This window comes from Nansenia antarctica (assembly GCF_963989245.1).
Source record: "Nansenia antarctica genome assembly, chromosome: 14".
NCBI lineage: Eukaryota > Metazoa > Chordata > Actinopteri > Argentiniformes > Microstomatidae > Nansenia > Nansenia antarctica.
In genome coordinates, this window is record NC_137684.1 from 20,939,244 (window position 1) to 20,964,602 (window position 25,359).

A 25,359-nucleotide genomic window follows, 5' to 3' on the forward strand; every position below is an offset into this window, starting at 1 on the left:
GGTGTTCAAATAGAAGGCGGTGGTGTGGAGTCCAAGCTTGTGCCTCACCTGGCTAGCTCTGCAGAGCCATCCATTGCGCATCCATCGACTCTTTGGGCTTTGAATGTGTTTCCAGCTGAGATAGCCAACTCTATGATTAAGATGTTGCCATCCGTGAAGTCTACAATAATGGGTTTTCAACAGAGACAACGGAAGTGATACTGGTCTTTGTACCAATGGTGTGTGCCACAAGTTAACTGCTCGACTCACTTTCAGCACACACGTATCTGGAGCCCCTCGAATAAGAGTCATTTCTTTGGGGTCTTACAAGACACGTTTCATTGTATTCCTCTGATGAGAGTTAACACTTCTTTCTTGAGAGCTGGGAAACAACAAAAAAGATGTGCACGTTGTAATAATATCCAAGAATAACCAAGAATGTTGTAGTTTTTGAATAGCACAACACAGCCATCTGTCTAACCAAGACTAGACATGTTCCCTCCTCATTCTCACAGGCACGACGTTGGCAGCTGCCTAGTTAACTAACTGCTATGAAAGCTCGTTGGATAAGTCACCGACTGGATACTAAACATAGCTGGCTGGTTACAGCAACGAGACGACCAGTATTACCAGTAGGAAAGCAGTCCAGCTCGCTAGTGTAGGTTATCAGGGGGGTATTCCATCAACATTGCTAAAGGACCATCTAGGCTTATTTTGATAGAACCCGCGAGATTTAGACAAAAATCCAGCCTTATTTTGACAGGTCTCGCGAGAGTTACTTAAAATAAGCCTGGATTTTCCTTTAGCGACGTTGATGGAATACCCCCCCGTTACTGTTAGCTAGCTAGCTAACTCACTAGTTAGTATTTTCCAGGCAGAAGCATAAACAGATAGTCAATGACATACCAGTGTCCTTTAGCTAGATGGTTTCAGGAGAAACTGAAGAATTCTGTGTAACAATCGTACGTAAAAAGATGACTCAAATGAACTGGTCGATGTACACAATATCAGCTGAGGTTCAGTAGCTGTGTAGTGATGACGCCGGGGTCATCGATGTGACAGGTCGCTCAACAGAGAAACAGCCGACTAAAAACAATGGTCACGTGGTCTTTGAAGTGAACTGTGATTGGCGTTTATTCACCTGCCCCCTCAAGAAATCGCACGTCGATTGGTTAGAGATCATTACCGCATTGTCCACCACATTCTGTAGTGTGCGCATTCAACAATTTGTATTATTATTATTATTTTTTACCAATGGCTAAAATAATGAGTTCATTGTAGATAATCCTGTAAGAAAGCCAATAATTCAAACCGCATGCCTCCATCATAATCCGTTCAAATGTTATTTGAGTGTTCAACTAAAAGATTAGGCTGACTAAATCAATGACAATGGAGGCCAGAGAAAATAAGTGGTAAAAAAATATATTGTAAAGCTAAAATCGACAAATTGGACCTTCAAAAGTGTAGAGGCAGTATTTTTTTTATATTTGCGACATTGCAATTTCAGCTGAACAAGTATTTGAATACCCTAGTTGTCGACACTAGATGGCAGCAGATCAAATACCGCATATCCCTCTCTGCAGATACTCATAATGGTGCATTGCTGTGTTCGAAATGGCATACTAGCATACTGCATACTAGCATACTCAATGAGTATATACTGCCTACTAAATTCATAATAAGTATGCCTAGGATTCACTCTCTTACGAGGTATTTGCATGCACCAATCAATTTCTTTAAATCAGTTTTCTCAATTGCCTGAACTGAAGTTCACATGCCTACAGCCATAACATACATGAGCAGATCAGTAACATTTTCAGCAAAACAGTTAGTTATTTCTCAGTGCTTTCACAAAAACCACAAATGTTAGCACCTTTTTGCAAAACAGTTAACACAATTCTACAAAATGAATTGAGTAAGTGAAAACTGAATTGGGGTTAGTTTTCTTACAGCATTCAAATGAAAGTTGTCCAACCCGTATTGCATATTGATGGTTATACTTACTTTTAGTGAGTCAGGCAATTAATGACGGATTCATTCACTTTTCATTAGAAAAAGGATACTGTTTTGATCCACTGATTTGCCTTTGTGACATGTTAAACTAAGTTGAGAGTTATAGTGCACTTTGCAAAAGACAAAACTATGCATACATTTCACTGCAATTTCAATTTCACAAATGGACCCCTGCTGATGCATTATTGGATCGGTGTTCAGCTCAAAGTCAAAACATTTACATTTACATTTAAATTTTTGGCATTTAGCAGACGCCTTATTCCAAAGCGACTTACAATCAATACATTTGAATACTAAGCATGTGAATCATCAGTCCACCATTCGTGGCAGGAAGAGTAATCTAGCTCAGGCCCGGGGCCATTGATAGAAGGAGAAACCTTCTTCTACCACCTTCTTCTAAAACCTTTTTTTTGGGGGGGAATACTGGAGGAACAGAGAAACAGTACAAGGGGGGCGATAGAAGTTCTAAGATCGCAACAAAAATAATGTTATAGCCATAACATGTATAACTACAAGATGTCCCCAAAGATCATGTGATTTGAAGCCCTATTTTACACTACAGAGAGTGTCATACATCATCCATCATACATTGAAAATCTCTGCCAAATACATGTATTATTTAATTTCGAAGAAAAACAAATAATGAATGAATGAATGAATGAATGAATGAATGAATGAATGAATGGTCTTTATTGTCATTGATATAGTACAGGTACCAAACAACGAAATTTGGGAGGGGGGGCTCCCCTGGTGCTAGGAAAAAAAAACTAAAAACAAGAAGGGAAAAGAGCTGGTTTACATAAATAAAGGCTATGTACACTATCCACTATACTATACTATACAAATAAAACACTGTGCTGTACTCTATGCTATGCTATAAATATCCTAACATTTCCTATCTCTGAACCTTATGTGCACGAGGGTTGACATATTGCACATAGTGTTATTGCACATTCATTTAAAGTGTCGTAGATAAGTGTCGTAAATAAGTGTCGTAAATAAGTAGATTGGTCCAATCAAAACAAGACAACCGAGTAACAGCCGTTAATGAAGTTTATTTTTGAAAATGCATGGTCCAATGGTAAAAGAGAAAATGTTGATTGATGGGGCTGAAAAATTTATTTATACGAAATATAGCCAATTGGGATAAAAGGGGGCGGGTTCTTTGACGCACCTATATATAGGTGTGAGCAGCCGTTACGTTTCACATTTGGCAGTCATTCATTGCAAAGAGCGAAGCTAATGAAACAGGATTGTGTAAATTAGTTAGCTAGCAACAGAAGATAGCCATTATTCATTAACCGTATACCTTAAATACTGTCATACACGGTTATTACTTTGAATCCTAAGGGTTAGGGGTAGCTAAGGAGTAAATTGTGGTTTTCAAAGTAGGTAAGCTAGCTAGCCGGTTGTAAGCAAGTCCATTTTAGCTACTAGCCAGACACGATACATGTCTTAACGAACTAAATCGTTCGGTGGCAAATCAGCGACATTGAATGCGAGATTGTGCTGTCTCAAAATCGATCTTGTTTTTTTTCTTCTAATACGGACAGGAATACCGCCTCGACAACTCTCTTCCTACAAAGCAAGGGGAAGCTAGACCGATTACGGTAAAGAAAGCCCACCTTTTAGACCGATTACGGTAAAGAAAGCCCACCTTTTAGACCGATTACGGTAAAGAAAGCCCACCTTTTGCCGAAGTTTGGAGGCGAGGCCGTCGACATGCGTTTTGAATGACAGGCTTCTCATCCAACCACAGCCCAAGATGTTTGTAGTCGGTAACTCTCTCAATGGAGGAGCCGTCAACCTCATGTTAATTAGTTACAGGTGATTTTTAGCTAGCGATAACAATGCTAAACTAATGGTTAGCCAGCTAATGAGACCTGGTATGTACTATGTACCAATGAAATGTTAATGCGCGAGCACGCTGTGATCTGTCTGCAGCAGACGAAGTCCGCACGGGAACATACCGGCAGCTTTTCCACCGGAGCAGCTGATCACCGGGAAGGAGGATGCCGCTAACAGCTCCGCCCGAGGCCGCTACACCATCGGTAAAGAGATCGTGGACCTGGTGCTGGACAGAGTTCGCAAACTGGTTAGTGTTGTCTTGTCATGGTTTTAGGGCAATTCCAGCGTTATGGATGTGACATTTGGACCCATAATTACAAGCTAAATGCCTCAGTAAATAAACAATTCTTACCAGTTTTAAATGTATAATGCATATTCTCAGAGCACCCAATGGGGAGAATAGAGGAGCAAAACATTTAAAAAAATATATATAAATGAAGTCACCCAAAAATTACAAAAAGGCATGCGTTATGGATGTGACGAGAAATTACAGTCATTTCGTGGAGACTATACTTTCTTTTAAAACACTGTGAACTTTTATTAGGTTGTTAGGTGCCAATTTTAAAGATTGCTTTTGCTGGCTGGTACAATTGATATACATTGTTCTAGAGCATACTCTCAGAAGCACAGAGCACTTTGTAGGGTGTTCACACATATAATTTTGCTTTCACTTTAGATTAAAATAAATATGTCCATCTCACAGAGAATTTCATGAGAAAAACAATGGTCCAAACCCCATGGTTCTATCTTGTACGGTTCAAAAGTTATCAAGGTTTACCTCTTTACATACACATGTGAATTCCAGGAATTTATCTCAATAGAATCTAGACCTAACAAGTGGTCACTGCTGTGCAGTAATGGAACACACAAATTATGAAATTCAACTTTATCTTTTAAACTATTCATTTTTATTACACAAAGCTATATATCATTCTTTTCAGAATTTTAAGACCAATATTAATAGCAGATGACATTTTTTATCGCACAATTAATATCCAAGATGGCGGATTAAATCCAATATGGCTGTCGTTAAGACACTGGATAAACCAATTATGAAATTCAAATGTATCTTTTAAACTGTTCATTTTTATTAAATAAACCTATATATCATGTTTTTGAGAATTTTAAGACCAATATTAATAGCAAATATAAACATTTATCACACAATTCATATCCAAGAGGGCAGACTAAATCTAACATGGCCACCATGGCCAAATGTTTTTGTTGTCTTTTGTAAATGCTGTGTTTGTGTGGTTTTTGTGTACATTCCCTCTCATCACACTCAGCCTCTTCTGAAGGGCCACCTTCTCCTGCTTCCACTTGTCCTGGAGGCTCAACTTCTCAGTGAGCACCTGTATTACTCCCTCTTTCTCCTCAAGATCCTCCTTGGATAGCTTAATGGTAGTTTTTAGCCGTTTAATTGTTTTGTCTTTCATGTCCAATGCTCTTTTTCTTGGTAAAGTTGCTTTTACTCTAATTAATTGTTGTAGGCAGAGGTCATACTGTTTGGTCAGATTAGAGTTCTCAAGTTCAAATTGGTCCAATTGTAATTTCAATGATTGTCTGTCCAATGTGGCATCTATGCTGGCCTGCTGATACTGTAATATACTGGTCTGGAATTTGGTCTGACTATCAGCTGCGTTTTCCTCCATGGCTGTGAGCTGTGTTTGTATTTGAGAGACCTGCTCTTCTGATGACTGAAGCTTTCTGCTTAGGGATAGGTTTTCTTTTTTGAGTTGGGTTTCAATTGAATTTGGGGTTCGGGCCTTTGGTGGAAGAAATTCAGATTGCCAAAATAATTGTAGGTCTTTACACTTGTTTTTCTTCATTTTCTTGATTTTAGAGAGGGCATCATCACATTTTTGTCTGAGGCTGTTTGAGCGTCCATATTTATTAGGAACCAATTTAATTATTTCTTCAGTTAATTCTGCTGCAGTCTTCCCCTTTAAACTCTGCTCATAGAGCCAGCCGTTTGTAACGATAGGTGTCACTTGAGGTAACATTTGGAGAGGTGACACTTGAGGTGACACTTGAGGTGCGTTTGTGGCCATAGCTAGACTCTGTAAAAATCAAATATGAACTTATCAAAACAAAGAACCGAAATTAGGCTAGTCAGTACTGTGTGTTACATGGATTACATTTTATGTGGACATAAAACAACATATACACTTATCTAGCGATCTTACTATTAACCCTTCGAAACCGGAGGTTTCACATTCACACAAACAGCGTCTAGCGGGCTAGAGTAGGCTCTCGAAATTACAACCGGAGCGGAGTAGACTGTATTTCTAATCAAAATCCGCTGGATACAAGACAAACATGTAGCTATATGTATATATTTTTAGATAGAAAACAAGTTGAATTGAACAGAAACCCACCGCGAAGATGATCAGACGTCAATAATGATGAGGATCTGTCAAGTGTCTCCTTAAATTTACCACAGGAAAAAATCCTCCAATGAGTGGAGACTGGCGGAAGACCAATAGGAAGTCAAGATGCCTTAGATACAGGTGACACGTCCATTAAAAGGATTACTATTGATCAGAGCCGCGGAAATGACAAGAAAGAGAGCTTGTAAATAGCGGAAAATCACTGGAGATAGGGATTAAAACGGCGCCGCTGAATGCGGCAGTGAGTAGCAACGGTAACATTGAAATTACATTCTTAAAACAATAAGTACAACGAAAACAAGTACACAGAGCTAAAACTATAATACATATGGACATGTATGTTGACACATGTAAGACAATATCTTCCAAAAATGTATTTTTAATGGTGATTAAGTAGCGCAACCCTGGCAAAACCCCGTTTTCGCACGTTCTACGACCAGTGGGTGGACTCCCTACACTTTGTTTTATGAAGATAGGACATACGGTTGCTGATATACAACCCATTTTGTGAACCGAGACAGGGTCAAAAAGGTCGCGCACCTAATGGACACCTGTCTTCCGGAATGGCACCAAATGGACCTTTTTATCACTATATTTTACATACTTTACTTCATAGCTTAAGATAGGTTGGTCAGTGACTGATCGCGAATGTGAACGAGTCAGTTTTTGTTCTAATGTTTGACGAGAGTTTGAATCATGCCACAAAAAACAAGCAACTTGACGTGCACGTGCGGTATTGGGTCAGCGATCAAGTGGAGTCGCGTTACCTGGGCTCGCAGTTCATGGGACACGCTAAAGCTCAAGATTTACTGCAACACTTCAAGGTAAGTGCATTTTGTCAATGACAAAGTATTAGCTTTACATTAATTTTGGCAGATACTGGCAATGTCATGTAGATTCAGTATAATAGTAGGCGTACCATAGGGAATGATGCGGTGTAGTCTAGTCATTTCCACGTTATAGAGAGCCACAGAGAGGGAGAGGGGACGCGGGAGCGGGCGGGGGGATGGTGGGGAGAGAGAGTATCTAAGGGCGTAGGGAGAGGGAGTAGATGGATGAGTTATAGTTTGTTAACTGAGGATGTGTGCAGACAGAATGTTAAAGTACATTGAACCATTGGCAATCATGCTATTATTATTGTTATTATAATCATCATTATCATCATCATTTATTATTATTGTTATTATTCTCATCATATTCATGTCATTCTCAGGAGTGTGTGGAGAGACTGAACCTGAGGAACATGGTGTCCATCTCCATGGATGGACCCAATGTTAACTGGAAGTTTCTGGAGCTTCTACAGCAAGAGCATGCTGAGCAGTATGGTGGTGCCCAGCTGGTTGTTGTGGGTAGCTGTGGGCTCCATACCCTACACAACGCATTCAAGTGTGGATTCTCCATGTGGCAACTGGAGAAGGTAAGATGATTATAACTATGAGAAGTAATCTTTCATTTGTCCCACAAGGCAAATTGGAATATTACAGCAAGTGGACACTTGACAGGATTTAAAGAGAGCATGAATTTACAGATGTTTCATACTATTAACTCCTAAGTTATTTTTCTAAGGGTTTATGCAATCAAAAGTGTTTGCACACATTATGTGTACAGTTCAGTCATTCTGTCAGTTTAGTTCTGGTATGTGTCTGTGTGTGTGTGGTCTACTGGGGAGCGCTGCTGGTTGAGCAGTCTGATAGGGCAGTGAGGAAGGACCTGCAGTATTGCTCCCTTACACACTTTGTGTCATTCCCCATGAGAGATGATGGCTAATTCAGCATTCTCCTCTCTCCCACCAAGGTGTTGAGAGCAATGCACTTTGTTTTCCACAATACACCAGCGAGGAGGGATGACTTCATTGCCCTCACCAAATCCTCAGTCTTCCCATTACCATTCTGTGGCCATCGGTGGATTGAGAACCTGCCAGTTGTGGAGAGGGCTATAGAGGTAATTAAAATCTTGATTTATATAGCACCTTTCTAAACAAAGTTACAAGGTGCTGCACAATGTATGATAAAATAGACATGCATGATAAAATAATACATACACATGGTGGAATTAAAGGTATGGCCATCACTGGTGAAGTATGTGGATGCAGTGAAGACAAAAAAGTTGCCAAACCCTGGGACAGCGTCATTTGACACCATCGAAGCAGCCCAGGGAGATCCGCTCATCTTGCCCAAGCTACAGTTCTTCATGGCCATCTCAAGGACCTTCACTCCCTTTCTCACAAAGTACCAGACTGACACACCAGTCATGCCATTCCTTGGCAAAGATTTGGCTGACTTGTCCAAGGTAATCAAATTAATAATGAACAATCAACAACAAAAGCAAAACAAGTTGAGTGTGTGTGGGCATGCTGAATGTGTGTGTGAGCAGGGAGAAATGGCAGATGCTACTGGGTGGCTTGATTAATTAAACTCGTCCTTAGTCAATACATAAAATTACTGAAAGATTATGTTTTGGCTAAGTAAAGGTTACTTATCATACTGTTATTGATATATTGCATATGTGATATGATATTATTTTAAATAACTATATAGAAATGCATTTCATGGTTAATGTGGTTATCAAAGGTACTTGCTTTACAATCATCATGCATTTTCTTGTTACCCTTTCAGAGTGTGCTGAGGCGTTTCGTCAAGAGGGAGCATCTCAATGACATCACTCCACTGCAGCTGGTCAGGCTGGATGTCGCTGATCAGAAGAGCTGGGTCAACCCGAAGGAAGCCGACATAGGCCTGGGTGCTGAGGCAGCCCTCAAGGTAATTTAGATGTATTACTTAACTTTATATCAAATGATGGTCCATATACAGGCAGGAGAGAATACTGTGTTAGGCCATTCAGTTGTATTTAAAACACATTACCCATCTGTCAGGACCTCCAGAGAAAGGGGACCGTAGGGGAGCTCACTGCCCTAGAGTTTAGGAAGGACTGCATGACGGGTATGTCAAATATCCTAAAGAAAGTCCAGGACAGGAGCCCCCTGAAGTACCCCATCGTGAGACAGATGGCATGTCTGGACCCCACAGTCATGTACGCCAACCCAGACGGATGCCAGGGAAGAATGAAAAGTCTAGTGCAGAAGTTACTGCAAGACAAGCAGTTGTCTGGAGGTGTCTCTGCTGGTATGAATAGTTAATAGAAAAGCTGGAAATGTTGTCCCTGATTATTAGCCAATGGACAATTGGACATAAGCCTGTCTGCTAATCAGGATTAATCATGTAAATAATATTTCACATATTTCCTTTCATCTGTTTTGTTATAGGTGATGTGATTATCCAACAGTTTGGGAACTTCCTGTCTGTTGAGGCTAAAAACGAGCACTTCCTGTCCTTCCGGCCCATGGAAACCAGGCTTGACGTGTTCCTGCATGGCTACCTCAGCCAACCCTACCCTGAGCTCTGGGGTTTCTGTCAGAAGCTTCTTCTCCTATCCCATGGGCAGGCGACAGTCGAGAGAGGCTTCTCCATTAACAAGGAGGTGGAGACCGTTAACATTCAGGAGGACACTGTCATTGCCCAGAGACTGGTCTGTGACTATGTTGCAGTTTGTGGGGGGGTTGCCAATGTCCCTCTCACCAAGGAGCTGCTAACTTCGGTGGGATCAGCAAGGTCAAAGTACAGAGAACACCTAGACCTGGAGAAGAGGAAGAGGCAAAGCGCTGCACAAGGGCAGAAAAGAAAAGCAGCAGAAGAGCACATCATCGAGCTGAAAAGGAAGAAGCAAACTCTTCTAGTGGTATCTGATTCTCTGGAGAAGGATGCAGACAAGTTTGCTGAGCAAGCTGAGGGGAAGTCCGGCACCTTGATGGCTCAGCTCATCACAAAGTCTAACGTCCTCAGGAAGAGATACAAAGAAAAAATGTGTGATTTGAAAAAAATAGAGGCAGAACTGGAGAGTAAGGCCACAGAATTGAGGCTCATGCCGTGAGTGTGTTAAGTAGATGGGGTTTTTTTGTTAGATGTTTCCGACCAACTAATTGCACTTTTAATTTAATTAAGTTATTGAACCAGAGCTTTTATGTTCAATAAACAAAACAAGTAAACTTGAATGAGTCTCATTGATTGACATGCTATGCTTGTATTGTAGTACAGTGGAATCCCCTAACCATCGCATATATATATTTTTTCGGTCTTAAATTCCATTTAAAGTGACATTAAAAAGGTCTTAAAAAGTCTTAAATTGAACTTGCTGAAACCTGCAGAAACCCCCCTCTCGATCAGCTCGTTTCTGACGTAAGGAGCTAATCCGAAACGTATTATGTATGACGCCTTGTCCTTTCCACAAGCAAATGTAGTGGCGATTTGGGAGTCGGGAAACATAATCCGAAAGATATCTCCAATCCCCTCGTTGGAGGAGTAGGACTGGTGCTTTACCACTATATTGAGAACCCACACAATCTCCGATTTCAGTGTAGGTGTTCCACCAAACGTTGCTCTGAGATCGCTAGCAGTGCTGCTAGCAGCGGCAGCCGTTGTCTGGGGCGCTGAGCCCGGGGCAGACACGCAGAACTGGGAGATTCCTGGCGTCTGCTGTTGGCCTTTAGCAGCCGTTTTATGCCTCTCGCTTTTTAGGTGGCTCTCAACCGCCTTAATGCCCATGGTGCCGAGTTTGAATGTTTTCCTACACACAGTGCATCTTGCTTCTTCTGGGTAGCCGGTGGACTTAAGCCAATCGCAAAATCTTCTGTCGTCAAGCCACCTCTCGTTGAACTTGCACTTCCCCATCTCGCAGACTGGCTAATGCTAGGTAGCAAGCACTGCAGCTGACTATAACCAAAGGAACGCAAGGGGGAGGAGTCTGCGCGCTACTCAATGAAATTAAACGTTTGCTCAATAGAAAAATGCCGCGAGAAAAAGTAAAATTAAATAGTCCTGCCCCGACAATTTTAAGACGTTTGGGTAAAGTATTTAAGACCAGTTTAAGACATTTGTAATGAATTTAAGACATTTTAAGGCATTAATTTTATATACATGAATTTAAGACTTTTTAAGACTTTTTAAGGATCCGCGGAAACCCTGGTTCTCGAACACGCAGCAAAAAAAGGGCCGGAGAAAACAAACGTACCCCAAATTACCTACATGCCGATTTGCGCTAGACTTCTTTTAGCCCAGGACCTCCAGAATCAGCTAAAGGTAGGTTATTTGTGGCGGATTTTTTTTTACAGACATGGCCGATTCACACGGCCACCACATAATACTAGTCCCGTGCGAAGTGCGTCTCTTTTCACGGCGGACAAAATAATATTATAAGTCTGTACGTGTATTAAAAACTTTCGTTTTTTTTATGTAGAAGCCTGTATGCAAGGGCAACGTGCAGAATGTCCATGGGACTATAAGCACGGATTTCAGGCAGGAACTCGTCTCTTAACTGGTTAGAAATTACCAATTAAAATATCGTTTAAAAGCTTACACGTTTAACATCCCTAATTCTTACTACAGCTGTGACGGTCATGGAATTGTGCGCATTGGTCTAATAATGAAGAAAATGTTATATTATAAGCATTCAGCAGCCAAATATTACCATCTTCACGTCAGTGTTGCAGCGCTGCACTCACCACACTAACCGTCACAGCCCCAATTCTCACTTAATTACAGTAAAAGGTAATAGAATAGGCCTGTTCTTGATTTAGCACAATTTAACAATCCACAATTACCTGATGGAAGTCAATATTCGTTGTCTGCTTTCACAACACACTTGTGGAGGTCGGGATGAGTCTTGCCAAGGAAAACTCACTTGACTCCAGTCCAGTTTTTATTACTGCAGTTTGCGAAAGAAAGATATTTGGCCACACTAGGTTTTGCGGCGAGCATTAAAAAGTGAAATCTCACGAAACCGAGCGTTCTACGGGTCTGTCCCTGTAAACATGTTCTCATAACTTATGATTATTAAAACGGACATTGACAAAATAATACAACACTTTAAAAAACACAGAGGTATATCTTTATGTTGAAATGTAACAATATATTGTCATAGAAATGCCACAAAAGTGCATTTGATATTGTAGTAGCATGTTATTTTTGTAGAATTATTCCTAGCGTCCACATTCTGTCACGTGACCTAACACCCTACTTTTATGTCTAATGCAGAAAGTTTGATATCCACATTTCATTTCATTTCAAACCTTTATTTAAAACTCGATAGGCACTGAGGTCACCCTCATTTACAGTGACGTCGAGTGTACAATAGAACAGTGAGCAAGACAGGATTAAAAGGAGAAAAAAAGAAAGAAAAAAAAAAACTAAAAACAATTGCAATCGGTAGAATACAGTTTTTGCACCAAGAGTTTAAAGGTAGAGGCAGAGGGGAGGACCTCCAACCGGAGAGTTTGCTGCAGGGTGTTCCATGTATTAGTCAGGTTTGTTATATAATTTCGTGGGAATTTTTTGGGGATTTGCTAATCTATACATTTTTGGAAAGGGCATTGTATGAGGAATCAGAAAATCTTGGCATTTACAAAATGGCCACCATAATACTAGGGTGTTAGGTTAAGGTGACCAGATTTCTCAGATGCAATCTGGGGACATTTCCAACTTTTTAGGAAAAATGTATACATTTTATCATGATTAGGGATGCACGATATGCATTTTTTCCAACCGATACCGATATTTACCCGCTTCTCATGGCCGATTACCGATACCGATATTATTATTATTTTATTTTTTCTTTCCTATCACCAGGGGAGCCCCCCTCCCAAATGTCGTTGTTTGGTACCTGTACTATATCAATGACAATAAAGACCATTCAGATATAATTTCACAGTTGATAACCTGTAGTTCATGCACACCTGAAGGTAAGAAAGGCTATGTAGTGAGCAAAGATTGATGATTTAATATTCCATAGTGATCTCACCAAATCTAACTTACATCACTATTGTTAACACAACAAAGAGAACACTTCTGACTCTTCAAATGTTCATTTATTATTTCCTCTAACAAACAAAATCTGTTATAGACAGTGCACAATGTTTTTTTTAGCCAAGATCTGGCCTCCTTTTATGAAAACAAAAAAGGCTCACCTAAGAGTAATTAGATCAAAAAAGTGTCAAAAATAAAGTGCATCTTGTCCATCCCTGTAAATTGAAAATGCATAAATAAAATATCAAAAAATAAATAAATAAAGTGCATCAGTCAATACAAAAATAAAGAACTTTTACAGAAACTAGTGCCAAATGGCTGCTTAGTCTGCAGATAAACAGAATGACACAAGGCACATAGTAGGCTACACTAGTATGGTTAATAAAGCAACTGAAAAGGGCTGGGCTCTCGTATGCGAGTGGTGTAGCCCATATATCTGCATTGTGCGCATATTATGTGCATATACGACACGCGTGAAGCATTTCTGCGACAAGCGTTTCTGTTAACTGTTTTCGTTCCCTCATCGCTGTATTCAATGCCAAAATCATATTCCTTCCATACAGCGTGCTTGCAATGGTGAATCTTAAGGTGACTTATGAGATTCGTTGTGTTGTAACTCGTAGACCTTTGCCCTCCTCTCCGAACTTTTGTCGAACATGTATTGCAAACGCACTATCTGCCTCAGAAACTCTGAAGAATGTCCACACCGGGGAAGCCATGTTTCGCTCTCGTCTCTACACTGCGTGGCTGTACGCAGGCGCAGCAGCATGAGCGCGTCAACCGGAACCAGAAATATTTCCGGCTTCATATTATCGGCTCTATATCGGCTAAAATTTTATAAAACTGATAAATATTTAATAACATTAATTTCCCATTATCGGGCCGATAAATATCGGTGCATCCCTAGTTCTGTCACCAATTTCTTCGCCAAGGAGTTTCACGCGCACATTACAGTTTCAGCCCTTCACGCCTGCGCACCTGTTCGCTACGTTGCTTCGCTTTTCTGTAGCCCTGGTAGGGCCATCAACGGCCCATCAAAATGTTATCGTTCGAGCGTTCCAGACTAATGGGCCGCTCTGCCCCTCCCCCCCCCCCCCCCCAAAAAAAAAAAACTCATCGGATCTATATGATTCAGGGAAGTCACCTATTTTGGATTCAAAACGGCTAATTTCGACGAAAGGTGAGCGATTATCATGCCTGCTTACATTCAACATCTGTAGTAAAGAGAAATTGTGCAACCTTTCTAAACAAGCATCTAGAGAGGGCCTCAGAGCGACGGGGCAACCGAACTAGGGATGCACCGAACATTCGGCCACCGAATGTATTCGGCCGAATATCGCAAAATAAAGCACATTCGGTATTCGGCCGAATGTGTGAAAACACAGAATGTTTACCACCGAATAGTGGGCGTGTTTTGATGACGCAATACAATTAAATATAACTCTCAACAGGCGCGCGGCGACGCGCTTTCAAAACTGGCTGCGTTCGTAAAATCACTCAGGAAATCCGATCAGCACTCGTGGAATGCCTCTCGTCCAATCAAATGACTCGGTTTCTCTATGACGTCGGGCCCAGTGTGCGCTCCAGCGCTCTCAGAGCGACTTTACGAACGCAACCTTACACTCATCTAGCTAGTTAGCTTAGCAGTCGTAGCTCAATTTAAAATTAGAGTGAGAAGCAGAGTTGTTGCCTTGTTGAAAACATATTCAGACTCCCCAGCTGTTCTATACGAGTTTATGACATGCAGCTGTATCATGCGGTGGTTTCTATGCAAACCAGAGACTATAAAAACAAAAGATATTCATTCTGAAATAACATGAACTATTATCCTTACACTCAGGTGGACTCAATTCAACTTGTTGAATGACTTGTTGAAGACATTTAGCATTTGACCTAATTTTAAGAGTGACAAAGGGTCTGAATACTTATGTACATGAGGTATTTCTGTATTTACATTTTAATACATTTGCAAACATTAAAAAACGTTTTTACTTAGATTATGGGGTACTGTGTGTGGATTGATGGCAAATCTATTCAAAAATGTGAAAAAAGTGAAGGGGTCTAAATACTTTCTGAAGCCTATGTAGAGACAAATCATGATAGGCTAACTAAAGGGGGCGGGTCCTTCTCTCTCGGGCAGTGTTGTGTGTGTATGAGTGTGTGTGTGTGTTTGGTGCTCAGCTGAAAATGGTGGCCCGAAGCGGAGCGCCTTAACTTTATCGCACAATAACAAGGATAACAAACGAAACGGACAACATTTACACTAAGATGGAGACAAACTTCAGCGATATGATCTAACAGCCGGTCTTCAGGACGACATACAGACCCGTATGATCTTACAGGGCTATCCCCTATCTATCTGAGAAAAGGCATAGGTCTAGGCTGTAACATCGAACGGAAATTAGCCTATACGCATTGCAAGTTAATTTAAAGCCTATTTATTTTCAAAGAGTTTTATTCTATTTTATTTTATCTGATAAAAGGCATATGAACGGAAATTAGGCTAGCCGTGTCACGCCAGAAGCCTACATGCTTGCACTGTTCAATAAAATGTTATACATCTAGACATTGTGGTATTTCTTTATATACGTATCCCCAGCCTGCCTATCAATTGTTTCTCAATAAACAGTTATGTTCTCCTCATTGTCATACTCCCGAGTCCGATTAAGTATGATTTGACAGGCAGCTAAACGAAATGCCTTCCCAACCAGCGAGACCTGGTTATAGAAATGACGTTGTTTTATTGATTAAAAAAAAAGGGTAAAACTGGAAAGAGAAAATCGAAAACTCGCATTAATCCCAAACAATTTAACAAACTTCAGTTACCGTAATGTGGAGTCCGTTCATTGATCGATGCTGTCTGTTCAGTTCCCAGTGAGGCACCCGTTCAGCGCTGGACATAATGGCATAGCGCGCATGCGAATCATGTTATATTATTATATATTATATAGCTCGCATCTAATCGTATCGGATGAGAAATAGACATTAAATGGCATATATAGGCCGCTACACAACAGTAATCACCGCGACAAACAGCTATATTATATTTTAATATGATGACCGGAATAATTCACGTTTGTCCGGTAAATCGAAATCTTCCCGGACACGATGTCCGGCGGCAATTTTTTCGAACGGAAACCCTGATATGTATGTGTGTGTATATATATATATATATATGAAGATGTTATAGCTAGCTAGCTACGATTTATTATCAAAATAATGAACAGCAAGCTAGATCCAAAACTAGGGCCGGTGGAGGAGGGCAAGTGTCACATTGGACAGACTACCAAAACAGAAAAATAAGGTGTCTTAACTACAGCAAGTGATAGATGTCAGAAATACATTATCTGGAGATTCAATAAGGTAGTTGTATATGTCAGGTTAGGGTTATATGACATCTCAGGCCGTCGGGTCGTTCAGCCACATAGATGGAGACTGAAAGGACACACATCAACCTCTATTTCATGATTTTTAAAATATATAACAACGTAGATCATTGATCGGCAACGACACTATAAAATAGTTTGCCTGACTGGCCATCGGATTTGGGCTCCTAATAGCTAAAAAGCAATACTGTTTTCTTATTTTAAAGTATAAAAGTAGTAAAGAGCATACATTTGCATTGACCGCAAGTCAAACTTCTAACAATTCTACCACCCAAAAGGGGGCGTGATCGTTCTGATGACAGGGAGATGACGTATGACTGCTCTGATGAATTGGAATCACCGGTCTAGATATCATCACAAAACATGGTACCTGGAAAATCGAATTGATCCTGGCCTCAGGAGTGGTGGACTGTGTAATTCTTTTGGCATTTAACAGAAGCCTTCATCCAAATCGATTTACAATAATTTACATTTGTCGAAGTAAGTGAATCATCTATCCATCAGTAATGATAAGAAATAGTAATCTGCCAAATCCACGGGCCATTGGCAGTTAAAATGCTAGAAGAACATCATACTAGTCAGAAAGGCTAGCCTACACTAGGGGTGTAAATCACCAGCTTCATCACGATACGATATTATATCGATTTGTTTGTATGACGATACAATGTTTGACGATATCACAATGTCAGTCACGATACGATTTCGATTCGATTCAAGATCGATATGACGATATGATCGATATGACGCGATATCATATGCCAATCTAACACAATTATCAACTCACAAAAACAACTAGAATATGATTTGACCATTTTATTTGTGAGCTCTTCCAGGTATCCAGCATTTAAATCATATTGTATTATACAGTATTCTTCTGTTACAAAAAGAAAAATAGACCCGTTCACTAGTCTCACAAACAAGAGATATTCAGCTTTAAAACATTAATGTCCTATGAAACAAAACTGGAAGAACTTGTCCCCCCTTTTTTAAGGCAGGATTTTTGTAAATGTTCACTTTTTTACTGTCTCATAAACACAGTATTTTTAACAGTTAGAACTGAAACAAGGTCACCATTTAACCTACAGTATATTTGTGCAATAATAATAAATAATAATAAAATAATAATAAATAATAAGTGCAAATGCAGTACAGTGCAGTACATCTTATATACATTCTTCTTTAACCAAACGCAATTTCAGCTGGAGAACAAAACAAATGTAAACAATTCCGCATTCTTAGTGCATATTGACAGATCACTAAGTATATCCTCCAGTGTTCTTCTTTGGGAGGTTTTTCTAAAAAAAAAAAAAAAAAAAAAAAAAAAAAAAGATGACGACGATATAGATCGATGTTTTTACATTGCATCGATGTAATCAGATCGTTAGTCAATGAATCGATGTATCGATGTGAATCGATGTATCGTTACACCCCTAGCCTACACCATCATTTTGAACATACATTTTTACATTCAACTTTATTGTTATTACAGAGTACAAGTATCAGACAATGAAATGCAGTGAAAAGTGTATGTCAGAAGGGGGGTTCGAACCCATGCCTGCTGATAATATAACCACAGTAGTGGATGTTCATTTATTAAAAAATGAAAATAAAACAATAAATAGGGACTAGTATGACGTACGCATTTAATCTGTCAGCATTTTTTTTGCCAAGCCATTTCCCTTGCCTAGTTAATTGCGGCAGTATCTTATTTTTCGTCTTCATAAAGCTCCATCAGCAGGGCATGTTCCTGTGCTGCAAGGGACACAGCGCTGCACTCTAATTTTCCAGTCATAGTATCTTCTTTTCAACAATCGGCTGTTTTGGCCTGCTTATTACTCTGTGCGGCGCCCAAAGCAAGCATTTCCGAGCCTGAACAGAGTTGGCGTTGACGAGAGACATGGCTGAATTGTGTTATTGGAATGACTTAAATCACAGTTGACATTAACCAGGCGTTTTCAACTAATCGCCGATTTAGTTATCAACGTACGTGGAATACCCCCCTGACAAAGCCAGATGTGAAACTTGTTTTTCAATATGAGCAGCAGTATGAAACAACTACCGTTCATGCCCCAATTTCAAATAAATAGAAAACATAGACACCTAAATTTAAGACATGACTATCACCATTAGAATTATTTTTTGCCATATATATGGCATAGATATTAGGCGTAAACATCCATGTGAATTAAGACCCCTCTGAAGTGAGCTGAACTGAGACCATTTGTGACACAGCCCAATGAAAAGGGCTACCTGTAGGCGAAATAATTTTTCTGTTTTTTACATGTGCTTAAACTACAGATTGTAAGCTTTCAAATGATGCATCATACATTGAAATCGGAAACAAATTGAAGACGACATGAGTATTTGAAAGTTGCTACACCGGAAATCACTAAGCACAGAAAATCCCCATCAAAGATAATGAATCCCCATCAAACAACAAGAAACGAAGTCATTGTGTTATAGATTACACTTATTTAATGAACGTAAAACTGTTCGGAAAAATAACGAGTGGGTACTTCACATCTTCGAGTTGAATGTTAGCTAAAAAAACGAAAATCTGAAAAGAAAAAGAAAAAACTTTAAAGACGAATTTGACGTCTTTCTCATTTCCGAGAGGTGTCCAGAAACACCAGGAGCAGTCACATTTGGGACGTGGCCTGAGTACTGTTTACTTAAGGTCCAAGGTGTGGTTTGCTTTCTTTTGGGTGCACAGCACTCCCAATCTGCATGTCTTGTTCTGGCCTATTCTGGAAAGACTCTCTTGGCCATATGTGTATGCTGTGTTTCATCCAGGATTTTTCACATTGGTGGCGGAGTGTTCCTTTTTCGCGCGCGCATGAAACACGCACTGGCGCTCTATACAAAGACGTAATTTCACCGAAAACTAGAGGGTGGCAACATAAAAATAAAAAAAAGTGCCCCGTTTGCCCGTACCTCCGCCGTTCTGTTCGTGGTGATTTGAGAGGCAATAGATTATTTTTGCCCCGCGCATTTTGCCCTGTAATTAGACCACGCGACCACAGCTCCGTTGTGTCTCTTATTGTCCAAATGTTCCCTGAATTTTAGCTGCATGTTTTTCCAGCATGTAAATCCGTTGTCAATAAAAATTCGACTCCCCTTCTTTCCCCCTGCCAATACTGTGTCGTTTGTGACATTTACCAACGTTTATGCTATGAATAGTTCGAAGCTAGCGTTAGATGCGAGGCTGCTCGGGAACATTATTTGTTTCACAAAATAGCCTGATTTAGTTGACCATGAACATCAGAGACTAGACTACATTACGAATGTTCATTTAAAATACTCTATAGTGAACACTGGTATAAGAACATGAACCAGAGAACAGCAGTAAATGCAAGAACCCACAGTCGTCGCTGATGTTGCATTTTCGATTAGGATACGCATACGGGATTAAAGGGACGGGCGACGGGCGAAGAGAGAGGGAAGGGATTTCCAGAAATCCAAATGTCCCGCTAAATTCCCGCCACAAATAAATGCATATAGAGGAAACACTGTGTGTATGCCATACATATTTAGTCCAATTCAGTAACGTCATCTTGCATAGAAAGCAGTCAGTGCATAGACTTGGAGCAATCTATATTTGGCTTAATTTACTTTTCAACAAATTATTCATTTTAAATAGATGAGCAATTAACAATGGAATACATAATAATGCTATAAACTACAAGCAGGTTCTAACAATATTTTACACTAGTGTTGTGTGTGTGAATACAGTGCAGTGGGGTGCATGAAAACAAATGCCAGAAGTGCCATAATATCTTATTGAACATTACTCCATGTTGTCAAGAATCAGTTACCTGCCAGTCATTCAAGATGACTTGCACATTAATGTTAATTGACACATTTTGGCAAACATCAGGCCTAATGTTTTAGTTGTTATCTTGTGGAACCTAGTGGCAAATTCATTCTCAGATGAATAACTTTGTGTTTATTAATAATCAGTTTGTAGGAGTGGGCTATACAGAGATCAAAAACACTTTTTGTATATGTCAGTTTTTGTGTATTCCATTTGACCAATCTCAACATGAAATGACAAAATTGTCGGCCTAGATTGCTTGACTCCCAAAACATGTGGGTTAGACACCACAACCAAGTAAAAAGACCCAAAAATGACAAAGTTATGGCTAAAAATGTGATTTCAGGGAAAACGGCGGTCATGTTGGATTTGTGCGCTGCACACTTTTTTCTTGGACCTGAAGCTGAAAATGTTGTAATTTCATGTCTAAGGCAAATGGAATACAACAAAAACTAAGGCCTAAAACAAAAAATGACACATTTATAGCCCACTCCTATTAATAGTGCTTAATCAGTCGTTAATTGCTTTTCTGATCCTTATTTTAAAGTGGCAACACTTGATGTGGTAACTAGTCTTTATTCAGGATTCAGTGTTTCCTCCAGGAATTTTTACAATGGTGGCGGGTAGTGCTGACCGCGCGCGTGCACGCGCATGAAACCCGCACGCGCGCTCAAAACAACGACGTAATTTCAGCCAAAACTCGAGGATGGCCCAAAAAAATAAAATGTTTTCCTGTACTTCTCCCGTGTGTCTCTTATTGTCTGTGTCTGCATGTTTTTCCAGCATGTAATTCCGTTGTCAATAAAAACAAAAACACTGATCTGACGTTTTTTTTCACAACGTTATTACTTGTCACTTTAAGCCCAGGAGGGAGTTAGCGATTAGCGATGTTTAGCTTAGCTTAGTTTAACAGAAGTATCTTCACTTTTAACATGACTTCCCGTGGTCGTAGAGGGCTGGTCGACGGCTTAAAATGACCGTGTAGACCTGTAGACCTTATCCAGCTATAGTCTTGTGTTTCTACCCCGGGCATAGCCGGTGTTATTCACGGACAAACACTCCTGTTAGAGTGGTTCTAGTACACTGGACATAGGTAACACATAGAGAGGCTTCTCCTCTCTCTCTCCATCCTACACTACACTACGCATCCTATACTACACTACACTACGCTAGCTCGCGGTGTTCGGGTGACAGCCAGGGCGCGTTCGTAAATACGCTCTGGAAATCTGATCAGCACTCACGGAATGCCTCTTGTCCAATCAAATGACTTGGTCCCTTTATGACGTTGAACCCAGTGTGCGCTCCGGGGCTCTCAGAGCGAATTTACGAACGCAGCCTCAAGTTCAATACTCGCGACACACACGGACTGGTCCAGTTTCAGCGCTTGTGGGTGTGTCTAGCGCTGTGAAGGTCTGAAAAATGAAAAATCTTTTTTTTTTTTTTGGGTTGAGAAATCTGAATGGTGGCGGAGGAAATTCCATCGTGGCGGTCCGCCACGATGAAATGCATGTAGAGGAAACACTGGGATTACTTATTGGTATGTTAATATAGGCCTAACATTGATTTTGGTATCCTTATTGTAAAGTGGGAACTTTCATACATATCTGATAAGTATAGGGGCCATTATTAATAGCATTTAGTCAGTTCAACAGTTTCTGAGGTGGGATCACCAATCGGTGATCCATTCTTGCAGAGACAGTTAGGCCTGATCCCGATTCCCTTTTCTACCCCGTATGGCTCGTTTGGGAGTGCCACTCGCTTTGGAGCCAAGGCCTACGAACAGAGCCACAAGCCGTAGTGGTTGAAATCTTTGGGACAACCCTTCAAGACCCTGATACATTATCAGTAGTGTGATAGAAAAGCATTGACGCTTGCAATTCATTCACAACTTACGTTTTACGCTATCAATCGATCAAACAAGTCATCAAATAAAAAAGAACAATGCTTCACTATCAGACCGACAGAATAACGGTGCTCTGTAGGCTATTAACCTGTGCTCCTACCCTGCCAGTCTGCATTGATATAGGACAACAGTGCAACAACTTCACGGCTGAACTTTAGTTACATTTCGGGCGTCATATACCATTAAAGGGGGGAAATAGACATGTAAAAATGCATGACTATCATGCACAAATCAGCCTTAAAATATGCAACGTTAGATAGATAAAGGTTGTTTTGTTTTAATAAGTGCCGCTATACAGCTCAACTGGGGGTAATGTGACATGAAATATGTCAAAATGCAGCACTGTCATGCACAGATCACCCTTAAAACATGTAACGTTAGACATATAATGTTAGACAGGGAGTGCAGATTTATTTTTATGGCGTTTCGAAATCCGATGTGACAGGAACGCTGGCTGTCCACGGTCCAAAATGCGTGCTTATCATGCACAAATCAGCCTAACGTTAGATAGATAACTTTAAACTAACTACTAACTATTAAATATGTCTACCATCATCCGCTGTCAAATGCCACAGGTAATAATTTATTTCTAAATAAACAGGATTGTACATCTCGGAAATGTGAATTGCGCTCCGATGTATTTCTATGGGAAGGCTGTGCTTGACGCTTCCATTGGACTGCAGTGTTTCCTCCAGGAATTTTTACATTGGTGGCGGAGAGCCCTATCCGCGCGCGCAGCACGCGCATGAAACGCGCACGCGCGCTCAAAACAACGAACTAATTTCAACCAAAGCTAGAGGTAGGATGGCAAAAAAATAAAATAATATATAAACTTGTGATACCGGTTTCCATCCATCAGCTCTGAAGGTTTACGTTACTCACGGATCCAATGTCCTTCCAAACGAGCAGTCTTGGCTCCGTCTCAAACACAACAGGAAAAGTATGTCCAACTTGGCGAAAGTTTCCCAGTGTTTCCAACTTGCGCGAGTTCTTCAATTTGCGACAGTTTTTCAGCAGGGATGGTTGAGTCTGCACGGTTCTCATGCCGGTTCACATTTAGACCAATCAGGAGTAGCCCTTGTGTCACGTCGTCAACTGATTTGGGATCAGCGGTTAGAGAGAGATGGGCGTGGATTTAGGTGCACTTATAGTCAACATCCATTATAGCGCTGATCTAGGATCAGATATATTTTAATCAGCAAAAATGTTCAGAGGTGGATTATTATTATTATTATTTTTATTTTTTTGTGGACTGAATCAATTTGTGGCGGAGGAAATTCATTCGTGGCGGCCCGCCACCAATAAATGCATATAGAGGAAACACTGGACTGGGACGCCGGGCGCTCATACAATCTCTGTGTTTGATGTAGAGGAACAGGGTGACTGTCACCCTCTGACAAACTCACAGATATGAGTGCTCCGGTGTCTTGCTTTGGTAGTCTAATGGAAGTGCCCAGGTAATAATTTTGCTATTATTGTCCTCTACTGCTAAACCCGAGCGCGCTGGACTGTGGAACAGTCTGTTAACCATAGGCACAGTACCTCGGCATAATATTTTTTTTTATGCTTGTTGTAAAGAAAAGGTCTATAATGCATTGAAATGACATTAAACTAAGATAATAAGATGGTTATCGTAATTTTTCTAATCTTTATTAATAACAGGCATGATAATCGCTCACCTTTTGTCAATATTAGCCGTTTTGAATCCAAAATAGGTGACGTCCCTGAATCATATAGATCCGATGAGTTTTTTGTTTTTGTTTTTTTGGGGGGGGGGGGGGGGGTAGCGGTCTCGTATCCTTCTCACCTTTTTCACCCCGACCTGTTTTCATGCCTGTAATAAGAAATTATAGAAAAAGTAAATGACATTTGTGGCTGTCTTCCACATTGCCTAGAGCGGAATCTGATTTCTGGAGATGGTTCTCAATGCATCCTGGGAGCAAGGGTTATGGCTCCGAACAAATGAATAAAAAATAAAATTAAAATTAAAATCTCCAAATGAAGCCGGGGATAGCCCTCCCCCTTCCTCCTAGCCCTTGATAAAATATGAATTGGGACACCCCTACCCTAAACGCGAACGTGCAAAACGAAGCCGTAGGGGTGAATTGGGATCGGCCCTTACTCCCCTCATAAACACTCCCCTTTAATTCCATATACCTTGCAAATATCTACTAAAATGCTACATGTTAATACATTCTTAATATATTCTGAATGACAGTGTAATGACAGTGTTATTGTACTGTTATAGCATCAAGGTAAAGTGGAATAATGTTTTGTCCCTACTCTATTGAATTGGTGAGGCTAATTTGTTTTAATGAAGCAACAGAAACATGACTACAAATATTGTAATTAATTGAAAACATTCAGCAATTGTATTTATCTTATTCTGTGCAACACTATTGTTATGCTGTAATATATAGGCTATCATGTAGGATTTCAACCATCTTACGATTATGAACAATGGCAAACATACATAAAGACAGTGTGACAATTTGCTGACATTACTCCTTTACACACGTACCACTGTATAACTGTTTGTAAGTGCATATTTTCATATATTTTTGTGAAGATTCCAAAATGCAGTAGCATGTCCACCATTGATCTCCCTATATCAACTTTGCTGCAAATTAAACTCTTATTTCATTAGATTGTCTTATGACTTTTTCTGTGGTTCACCCCCTAAATTACATTTTGTTACTCAGATTGACATTGACATGTTTTCAACCTTCTTTTCTTTTCTTTTCTTTTCTTTTCTTTTAAAGGTACATTCAGGATGGAAAAGATGCTGCCAGAAAAGGAAACATGTCAAAATCGCTGGAACTCTTTAAATTGGCCCATGGCATCCACCCAAATGAAAAACTTCAGAATATGATCAAGAAAATTAAAGAGATGGCACGGCAAGAATCAGATAATGATGATGATGAAGAGTTTGTTGATGTTAACAACAGTGGTCTTATGCTTTTCAAAGAACTTTATGACAAACTCTATGATTATCAGAAAGAAGGAGTGGCTGAGTGGAGTGGCCACGGATCTCATGCCAGGACTTCTTCCTTGAGGAGTGTGAGGTGCACGGCCCCCCCCTCTTCATCCCAGACAGCTCCGCCCCCCTGGGGCTCCGCCCCCCTGGCCTGGAGGTGAGGACCTCAGGCATCCCTGGAGCCGGCCTGGGGGT

General features: G+C 40.3%; 1 protein-coding gene and 1 pseudogene across 2 annotated transcripts in view; both read left to right on the top strand.

The window, feature by feature from the left end:
• LOC308169952 (tubulin alpha chain, testis-specific-like) overlaps positions 1-25,359 on the top strand; it is a 73,426-nt pseudogene that overhangs the window by 38 nt on the left and 48,029 nt on the right. The window contains exon 2 of the transcript in view: positions 3,937-4,087. The product of the transcript in view is annotated as a tubulin alpha chain, testis-specific-like (transcript). The remainder of the gene's footprint in view (positions 1-3,936; positions 4,088-25,359) is intronic.
• Positions 7,286-10,318, top strand: LOC308170300 (uncharacterized protein). The gene is made up of 6 exons (XM_080545069.1): positions 7,286-7,647; positions 8,025-8,171; positions 8,289-8,519; positions 8,846-8,989; positions 9,103-9,352; positions 9,493-10,318. Exons 1-6 carry the CDS (start codon positions 7,474-7,476, stop codon positions 10,155-10,157), a joined length of 1,611 nt encoding a protein of 536 aa, XP_080401195.1. The 5' UTR covers positions 7,286-7,473; the 3' UTR covers positions 10,158-10,318.

Bases quoted from the DNA above. Each gene is read 5' to 3' on its own strand.
- LOC308170300 (XM_080545069.1), top strand. From the start codon at position 7,474: ATGGTGTCCATCTCCATGGATGGACCCAATGTTAACTGGAAGTTTCTG. The intron at 8,520-8,845 runs GTAATCAAATTA...TTACCCTTTCAG, and splicing joins ATTTGGCTGACTTGTCCAAG to AGTGTGCTGAGGCGTTTCGT. The intron at 9,353-9,492 runs GTATGAATAGTT...GTTTTGTTATAG, and splicing joins GTCTGGAGGTGTCTCTGCTG to GTGATGTGATTATCCAACAG.